This window comes from Cryptomeria japonica, chromosome 2 (assembly GCF_030272615.1).
Source record: "Cryptomeria japonica chromosome 2, Sugi_1.0, whole genome shotgun sequence".
Classification (NCBI taxonomy): domain Eukaryota; kingdom Viridiplantae; phylum Streptophyta; class Pinopsida; order Cupressales; family Cupressaceae; genus Cryptomeria; species Cryptomeria japonica.
Genome location: NC_081406.1, coordinates 191,036,306 through 191,045,942, shown reverse-complemented (window position 1 = coordinate 191,045,942; position 9,637 = coordinate 191,036,306). Strand labels below are relative to the sequence as shown.

Genomic DNA, 9,637 nt, shown 5'->3' with positions numbered 1-9,637 from the left:
TAGTTTTTTAACTAAATATTTGGTTGTCATTTTTTAGGGTGGTTTTGACTCCTAGTTTTTTTATTACCATTTCATGGTCTTATGAATTACTTTTATCATTTATAGGGTGATTGAGATGAAGGTATTGATAGTGAGTTTGCAAGTACTATTATGCTACTTCAAGATCTTTCGTTGGTAACACTCTTATAAAGACTTGCTCTATAAGTGTACTTTAACCATCTTTAACTTATTACATAATACATTGTGTTGTTGTAGAGGGATGTTTTTCTCTCAAATGATTTCACTGACATACACTTTTTTTAATTATTAAATAATATCTGATATACACTTATGTTGTGGTAACATTTTATTTGTATTTTATCTTCTACATGTCCTAAAAAATCTATTGATTTTTTTTTGTCAATAAAAGTGGATTATTCCACTAAACTTTTTTATTAATTTTTTTTATTTTTTACACAGGATTCAAAGAGCATACCAGAGGAAAGAACCCTGGGAAGAAAACCTCTAGTCACAGCTCATAAAATAAACCTATAGTATCTAACGAATCAATTTATACACCCCGCCCAAAACCACATACAAAATGCCGTTACAACACATATAATATCAGTTTTGCATAGAGCCCATATGACAATTTGCCAAAAAAACCCATCGGATAATTTTCAAATGTAGACTCCATAGCTGCTATCAATGGAAGAAGACAAAATTTTCCAAAGCCCTATGCCAAATCCCATGAGCCAAAAAACCTTCCTGCCAAAAAAGAAAGTATCAAAAAACCTTTGAAAAAACACTATTATATCAAATACCATGACCTTGAACTCTTCTCCAGACAACGAACATGAATACTTGAAATGAAAGGGGAAAGCGTGAATAATTATCATCATACAATTTTACATCGATGTTACTCAAGAAAATCATATGACTATTGTTGCAAACCTTCCCATACCCTAGAAGGAATTTCCTCAAAACCCACCTCTCGCTGATTAGCATTGCTATCAATGGCTAAATTTGCCAAATAATCTGCAATCTTATTAACTTCTTTGTAACAATGGGATACCAAGAAAGATTCAAACAATTCTAATTTTTGTAAAATGGGATCAAGTATATACTGCAAATTCCAACAATTCAATTTCTTTTTCATAACACATTGAATAATCACCATAGAATCACCTTCAATTATTAAGTCCTTAATTCCCAAAGAGATTGCCATATCCAATCCAAAAAACAAAGCATGAAATTCTGCATAATTGTTAGTTTTAAAACCAATAGCATGACACTTACCTCGAATAAAATTTGCATTGTGATCATAAATTACCATGCCTACCCTAGCCGGCCAAGGGTTACCACGAGAGGCACCATCAAAATTCAGTTTAAAGTGCCCCTACGGAGGAGGTTTCCATCTAGCAGAGCATCTCTTACCTATTGCATCATTCTTTTTTAAAATTGAACCATGAGAGGGTAAAACTGATAGCAGCTTCCAAACTCTAGTAACTCTACTATCCCAGTGCGAAAAAGAAGTAAGATTTTCCAAATTCTTATAAATAAATGACAAAGCAACCTCAGAGATTGAAGACTCAATTTTTAATAGAGCCTCAGGCACAGGAGACCTTGTTTTTTAAAATATCCTGTTGTTTCTCTCTAGCCAAACATTCCAAATCACAATAGATGGAGATATGATCCAAAGGCATGCATAAAAAGATGAGGCAAACATAAAGGGCCAAGATCTAAAATGGGAAATGAGATCCTTACCAATAACAAAGGATATATTTAACTTCTCAAACAACCACTGCCAACATTCATAAGCATAATCACAATGTAGGAACAAGTGTGAAGAAGATTCCAAATTTTTGTTACAAAGGACACAAGGGAAAACAACAGTAATACCAAGCCTATCTAGTCTCATACCTGTAAGGACTCTATCTTGAACTGCCAACCAAGCAAAGGCTCCAGCTTTGGGAAGACAGGCCGAATGCCAAAACAACTTATAAGGCCAAGAAGATAAATCTTTAGCAACCATAAGAGAGTTGTAACCATCTTTAACAGTGTATTTACCAGAAATATTCTTTGTCCAAATAAGTTCATCCTCAGAATCAGAAAGAAATACAATTCTATCCCCCAAAATCTTTTCAAAATCTAATTTCATGCATTGATCAACATCTAAGAAATCAATCGACTTCCATCTAGCTAGCTTAAGGGGTCCACTAGTCACAATTTCAAAATAATCTGCTACAAAAACACCCCAAAGGGAGGAAAGAATAGTGATCAGAGGAGACCAATCCCTAATATTCACCAAAGGTGTGTGTCCATTTCATACTTCATCCTAGAATCTGACCTTTCTACCATTATGAACAATCCATGAGAGATGTGGCAAAATAACCGATCTACATTTACAAAGGAAATTCCAAATAGCAGAACCCGAAGGCAAATTTGAGACTTTAAAAATGTACTCTCTCGGTCCATTATTTAAATATTTGGCAAACATAATCTGTGCCCATAAGGATCTAGGCTTGTCATATAATTTCCAAACCAACTTAGCACCTAAGGCTAAATTCTGATTCTGTAGACTCCGATTTCCTATTCCCCCAAGTTCCTTAGGCAAACATACCTTATCCCATGCAACTAAAGGGAGTTTCTTCTTGCCATCTTTATTATTGTTCCAAAGAAAATCTCTAAGAGAATCCTGTAAACTAACAATGGCTGCTTTTGGAGACTTCAAAACAGACATGAGATATATGGGAACAACATTCAAAACAGACTTGATGAGAACAATTTTACCCGCCAAAGTTAACCATCTATGATTCCATGAGAGAATTCTTTTAGAAATGGCTGAAATAATCTTATCCCAAAAACCAATCTTACCCTGTTTAACAAAGAAAGGAATCCCAAGGTAAGTACATGGAAGATTTCCAGTCTCAAATCCCCAAAAGGATTGCAACCTATGCTGAACCAGTTGTGATGTATTAAGGAAAAAAATCTTTGATTTATCACCATTCACTTTCTGACCAGAAAATGATGCATAATTTTGTATTATTCCTTTAATCACTTTTGCCTCAACTAACGAAGCATATCCAAATAATAGAGTATCATCTGTAAAGAGACAATGAGAAATACTTTGGGGAATATTCTGAATCCTTATACCTTTCCAAAGCCCCCCCACTTTAGCAGCCCTAATAGCCCAACTAAAGGTTTCAGCTAGGAGAATAAACAAAAAGGGAGAAAGGGGATCTCCCTGTCTCAAACCCCTAGAGGAAGTGAAAAAACCACAAGGAGAACCATTAATTAAAACCGAGAATCTTGCAGAAGAAATAAATGCACGAATCCATTTGACCCAGGCCTTGGAAAAACCTAACTTCTCTAGAACAACACATAAAGCCCCCCACTCTACTCTATCATAAGCCTTCATCATGTCTAGTTTAAGTATCATGGCTGGGGTTCTTTGGGTGGAAATAGAATGCAGCACCTCATGTGCTACAATTGCACCCTCTGTCGTCTCCCTTCCGGGAACAAAACCACCTTTGCTCCAATGAAATGATCCTAGGTAGAATTTTTGCCAACCTAAGGGAAATTGCCTTCGTAAATATCTTATACAAAGTGTTACATAAAGCAATGGGGCGGAAGTCAGAAAAAGTCTTAGTATCCTCTTTTTTAGGAATAATTGCAATCATTTTAGTATTAAGTTCTTTTAAAATGGACCTATTTCTCCTAGATTCCTCAAGAGCCAATAAAACATCATTTCCCACAAAATCCCAACATTTCTGAAAAAATAAAGGAGTAAAACCATCTAGTCCCAGGGCTTTATCCGGATTCATGGCAAAGACAACACTCTTAACTTCTTCTAAGGAAAAGGGAGACATCAACATCTTATTGTCTTCTAAAGATACTAAAGGAGGAATATTAGATATAATATCATTGCTGAAATTTCCATTTTCCGAAGATAATAATGCTTAAAAAACCTAACTACCTCTGAAGCAATGTCCTCTGGCTCTGTCAATAAATTCCCATTCTGACACTGAATACAAGATATCCTATTCTTACATCTTTTAATCTTAGTTGAAGAATGAAAAAATTTTGTGTTCCTGTCACCATCTGAAAGCCATAACTCTCTAGATTTTTGTCTCCAATAGATTTCTTCTCTAGCTAACACCTCCTCAAGCTATAATTTTAGTGACTTCAATTCATCAAAAACTTGTGGCACCATACCATGTTGAAGCACATGAGTATTAAAACACTCAATCGTATCTTGAATCCTTTGTTTCTCCTAAAAAATGTTCTTAAAATGCGAGATATTCCACTCCCTAATATTCAATTTCAAATAACTTAACTTCTTAGCAATCTGAAACATACGGGACCTAGAACAAAAAGGAGCAGAATTCCACCATTTCATAAGCAGAGGCAAAAAGGAAGAATACCTAAACCACATGGGCTCAAATTTAAATGGAGACTTAAAAGAAGCCCTATCCTCAATAACTGAAAGGGAAATTGGAAAATGATCAGAACCTGAGACCGGTAGAATAGAGGAAAAGAATTCAAAATCTGAATCAATCCAATTCTCAGATAACAAAAACCGATCTAATCTCTTAGCAATCTGAGAAAAATCCCTTCTCATGTTTGTCCATGTGAAAACCCCATTCTGAGACTTACAATAAAAAAGGCTCATATCAAAAATGAAATCCCCAAAGTCATCCATAATCCTTTTATTAGGGAAAACACCTCCTCTTTTCTCATCTAAATCATTGATAGCATTAAAATCACCCCCGAAGATAATAAAGGAACCATGTTTTAAGGGAGAAGAAATCCTCTTTAATTCACCCCATAACTTACTCTTCCCTTGAATTCTTGACGGAGCATAAATGTTAAAAAGCCAGAATTTAACCTTCAAAATCTTGCTTATAACTAAAGCCAACATCCAATTTGTAGAAAATGCCACTAACTGTACATCAATATTATAATTATTCCAAAGCAGTGCCAAACCTCCTAAAGCACCACAAGCCGGAGAAGAAAGAAAATTCCACCTTCTCCAAGATGAAAAAACCAAATCAGCAGACTCCTTTGACAACTTTGTTTCTTGCAACATAAAAATATCACACTTAATTAAGTCCATTTGGGACTTAATTAAGCATCTCTTGTTAGGGGGATTTAAGCCCCTAACATTCGAAGAAATAATTCTCATTGTCCTCGAGGGGAGGCCGAAGCTCCCCTCTCCCCAATAATCGGAAAATTTTTGCTTTCCCCAAAGCAACCTTGCAAATTACGTTTCACAGCGCCTGATCTTGTCACAGGTGGACTAGTCACGAATCTTTTACTCCTCTTTCTTTTTACACTTACAAGAGTTAGGCATTTTTTCTTAGGCCTACCAAGAGAGACCGAATGATTATCATATCTTAACCTAATCTATATATTATTATTTTTAAATATTTTTTTTATTAATTTTCAATTTTAAAAACCATACTGATCAAAGCTAAAATCAAAGAACCTGATCTCTATCCAGGGAAAATTGAACATGATATTTTAGGTAGCTAATTTAAAGCATGTCACCGCTACACCAAACTTGGCTTAATGATGTTGTTGATTATTGTTTAATAAAATAAAAACAAACCTTACAAAAAGCAGTTGATAAATCAGTTTGTTGGTCGTTATATGTTTCTTAAGAATAAAACCCAAGTTCAAGATGCAACGTAGAGGGGAAAAAAGTGTTAAATAAGCCTCGTGCTTCAACAGCTACCAGAGACATATGTTGGACATGCAAGCAGCAACGTGTTACTTGAGGGAGTCCCAGAAGCAACTCTAAAGTAAGCCACAGAACCGGCAAATTTGTATGTAAGTTTCCCTGCAACCAAATAAGGAGAAAAACTTCTGAGCATTTTGAGCAAGTAAGAATGGGAGAAGGAGAAGAAACCAAAACCAGGGAGGAGCCCAAAGTTGAGATTCAGGTAATTTAAGGATGTTGGTTTTGTGTTTTACTTTGGTGTTAGTTTTGTGAATTGGTAATGTGGTTTACAGTGTAATAGCAGTTATTTGAGACAAGTAGAATGAATTGGCATGTAGGAAAGGGGAGAGATATTTTTCTTCTACAGGCCCAAGGTGAATCATGATGAGGCCCACAGTGTAGATGAGGTGCAGAGACTGTACATTGTTCTGAGGCCCGAGTCTGGAGAGAGGGAGGAGGAGGAAAAGCAGTCCTCTGACTCTGGCAAAGAGGGTGCTTTCAACAAATCTGAAACTACTGAAGAAGCCCAACAAGAATCTCATGCTGATGATGAAAAGGAGGAGGAAAAGAAGAAGGAAGGAGGGAAGGGAATTGAGGTATGTGTTATTTGCATACAATTTTCATGCTATTAACATTTTTCTATATGTATGGTGTGTATATGTCTTTTTCTTTTTGCTCTACAATTTTGATGTTTGGTGTCTCTATGTCTTTTCCTTTTGCTATACAATTTTGATGTTTGGTGTGTATATGTCTTTTTCTTGTTGCTCTCCAAGTTTGAGTTTAGGGTCTCATGATACTGTGGTTGTTTGTCTTTGTTGAAGATAAGGACTTCAAGTTTTCTGTTGGTTAGTTCATCCAAATTTACCTCTTTACTAAGAATGGACTATAAATATTGCCTGAAGGCCTTGTGACACAGTGTTTTAGATTGTATTTCTAGAAGACAAGGACTTTGGATTTACCTTCAATTGTTTCATACAATTTTCGAGTATGAACTATAAATTTTGATTGAAGGGTCTAGTTTGGCTTTCTGAAAAGACTTTTGGATTTTCTAGCAGTAAATTTATATCTATTTATTTAGTTTGAATTATAAACAATTTTAGAAATTTGTCTATACTAGATATAGTTGGCAAGAAGAAGCCACATAATATGAAAGAAAGAAGTTGTGAGGAGACCCTCTTGTGTAAGGTGGGGGGAGGGGGGGAAGAATGACAACTTCTTTATGCAGACCTGGCTGCTTCTCTCAAATCTTCTACTCTTTATTTCCAATCTTTCTAATTTAGTGCATTTTTTTGTTTATTTGTGACAAGGACTCTGACTATGATGAAATAATGATTTCTTAGGGAATAGTAACAGAGGGACAATGGAAACAGCTGTAGTAATTGTATTGTGGTAGAAATAATTTCCATACTTATTCATCTCCTAAGAACTGGTAGATGGAAATTACACCTAGAAGCAAACTATGCTTCTATCCCTTCTGACCTGAAAAAATCTAATGAAGTTCCTTGCAAAGAATGTAGAATTGAAATGTAGAGATTACAGTTTTTCCTGATTTATGTGATTTGTATGAGAAGAAAGTGAACATTGTAAAGAAGCCATTAATAGAAGCAAACTATGCTTCTATCCCTTCTGACCTGAAAAAATCTAATGAAGTTCCTTGCAAAGAATGTAGAATTGAAATGTAGAGATTACTAGTCATGATATGACATCTATTTGTTGTGATTATGTTGACTATACTTATGAAACTCAGTTTTTCCTGATTTATGTGATTTGTATGAGAAGAAAGTGAACATTGTAAAGAAGCCATTAATGAGGTTCATAGTGATGGGCCGCAAGAGCCTTCCTGATACCTCCAAGAGGAGTCGTCCTTACTGGGGATTTGTGGAAATCGTCACAACAAAACCTGAAGACATAAAAAAAGCTCTTTCTGAAGGTACGCAGTAATATTGACTCAGTTTTTAGATGTATACTTGAATTGACAAGTTTTGAACTTATATATTTTTAAGGGTATAAAGTAAACTTAGTGAATTGACAATTTTCAAGTAAAGGTTCAACTTTAGTATGATCTTACAAAAAGTACAGTTACCTTTAATAGTAGTAGATAGGTTGGCAAAAGCTTGATCAAAGAGGGCTAGGTTAATCATGGGGGCCATCCCACAAGCTAGTCTTTCCCAATGAAGATTGTACTCATTGCCTGTACACCACAAGGCTTTGTTGATGGGGGAGGGTTGTTCTGGAACTCTCAGAATATCCAACAAACTCTGCACTGAAACCCAATCCTATGGTACCCCACCAGTTTGTTTAGCAGAAAGAACATCCTCCCTAGCTTTACACCATAAGGAGTAAAACATCTGTATCATGTTCCTTAGAACCAGAATCTTAGTCGTCTTTATACCAATGTTATCTTTCTTATGCTTCTTAAGCTATAACCTTGCCATAGAATTAGAACTGGAACCTTGGTCCCTAAGACCTCCCACCAGTCAGTTTGGCAGAAAGAAGAGCATCCTGTCTAGCTTTACAACATAAGGAGTAAAACATCTCTATCTTGTTCCTTAGAACTGGAGTCTTGGTATCTTTATACCAATGTTCATCTTTCTTATATTTCTTAAGCTATAACCTCGCCATAGAATTAGAACTGGAACCTTGGTCCCTTAAGACCTTTACACCAATGTTTATCTGTCTTATGTTTCTTGAGCCACAACCTTACAACAGAATTAGAATTTCAGCCACCCCTTTACCAATAAAATCTTGTTTTTGAGTTCCCTAAGCAGCAATCTGACCAAGAATTATAACCTTGAACCTGTACTGATGTCCATCTGTCTTGTTTCCCTTAGATCACAACCTTGCCACAGAATCAGAACTTTGGTCACCATTTCAACAATATCTATTGTCTTACATTCTGTAACCCACCAACCATCTGTAAATGTGGATTTGAGTGTATGCCATAGTTGCTATACACAACCTCTTCATATCTATTAAAACCTAACCCTTAGGCTATCTTAATCAATGAGTAACCCTAAACCTTTCAACGATATGTAAAGAAATTTCATTTGAATGTTATGGTTTGACACTGTTTTTAATCAACTGCAGAACAATATGAGACAGCCACCAGAGGAACCAGAGTGAAACCAGCTGCAAGGCCTCTTGCAGAGGGAGTTTACCGTATACTGCGACACTACCCTACTAGTGAAGGTAAGGGAAAGGCAATGCATACTCATCTGGTATACAAGCTGGAGCTCCCTCTTCCCGAAGAAAAACACGAGCCTCAAGACTCAATGAATGTTGAACCAGAAGGGTCTCTGATCATACAAATAAAGAACCCTGAGCAGGCTGCACCTCCAAATGCAGGCCTTCAGAGCAAACGAAAGGCAACCTTCCCTGCGCACTTACAGGGCCAGATTGGGTCTCACCGTTTTGTTGCTGCCGATCCTCCTGATTTTCTCAACTATGAGGGTTGTGAGTTCATTCTCATTTCTGCCTCTGATAACATTGATGCAGAGCTTGGATTGGATGTTAAACCAGAGGACATGACAGATGAGAATTACAAGTCTTGCTCTGATCTTGTCAATATGTTTGGGGAAATCTCTTCCATCAAGCCTCTGATAGAGGGTACTTGGGCTTAGTTTTTTGCATTGCTATATAGCCAGTGAAGGAGTTGATTAGAGATTTGAATTTTGATTTTGTTTTTGGAAACATCTTCAGTTAAGATGGACCATACGTTGATACCTGTTTAGTATTGTTGATGTACAGCCCCAGCACTTATCTGCATTAGGATATATGTTATATCTTTTTACCCTGTTAGTAATGGTTTTTGTGCTCGTCTATAATCAAATGGGATGGCCCATTTTTTTGCTCAATTACTGTATGAAACATATGTTGTAAACACAAATCTTTATGTGTTAATGATCAAAGATATGAAGATTGGTATTACAATTT

At 36.1% G+C, this 9,637-nt stretch overlaps 1 protein-coding gene across 1 annotated transcript; it reads left to right on the top strand.

Annotated features, from left to right (window-relative positions):
• The first annotated feature begins 5,761 nt into the window (after positions 1 to 5,761).
• On the top strand, positions 5,762 to 9,637 carry LOC131049137 (uncharacterized). Its single transcript, XM_057983167.2, has 4 exons — positions 5,762 to 5,927; positions 6,043 to 6,300; positions 7,484 to 7,634; positions 8,792 to 9,637. The coding sequence occupies exons 1-4, from the start codon at positions 5,874 to 5,876 to the stop codon at positions 9,322 to 9,324; spliced, it is 996 nt and encodes a 331-aa protein (XP_057839150.1). The 5' UTR covers positions 5,762 to 5,873; the 3' UTR covers positions 9,325 to 9,637.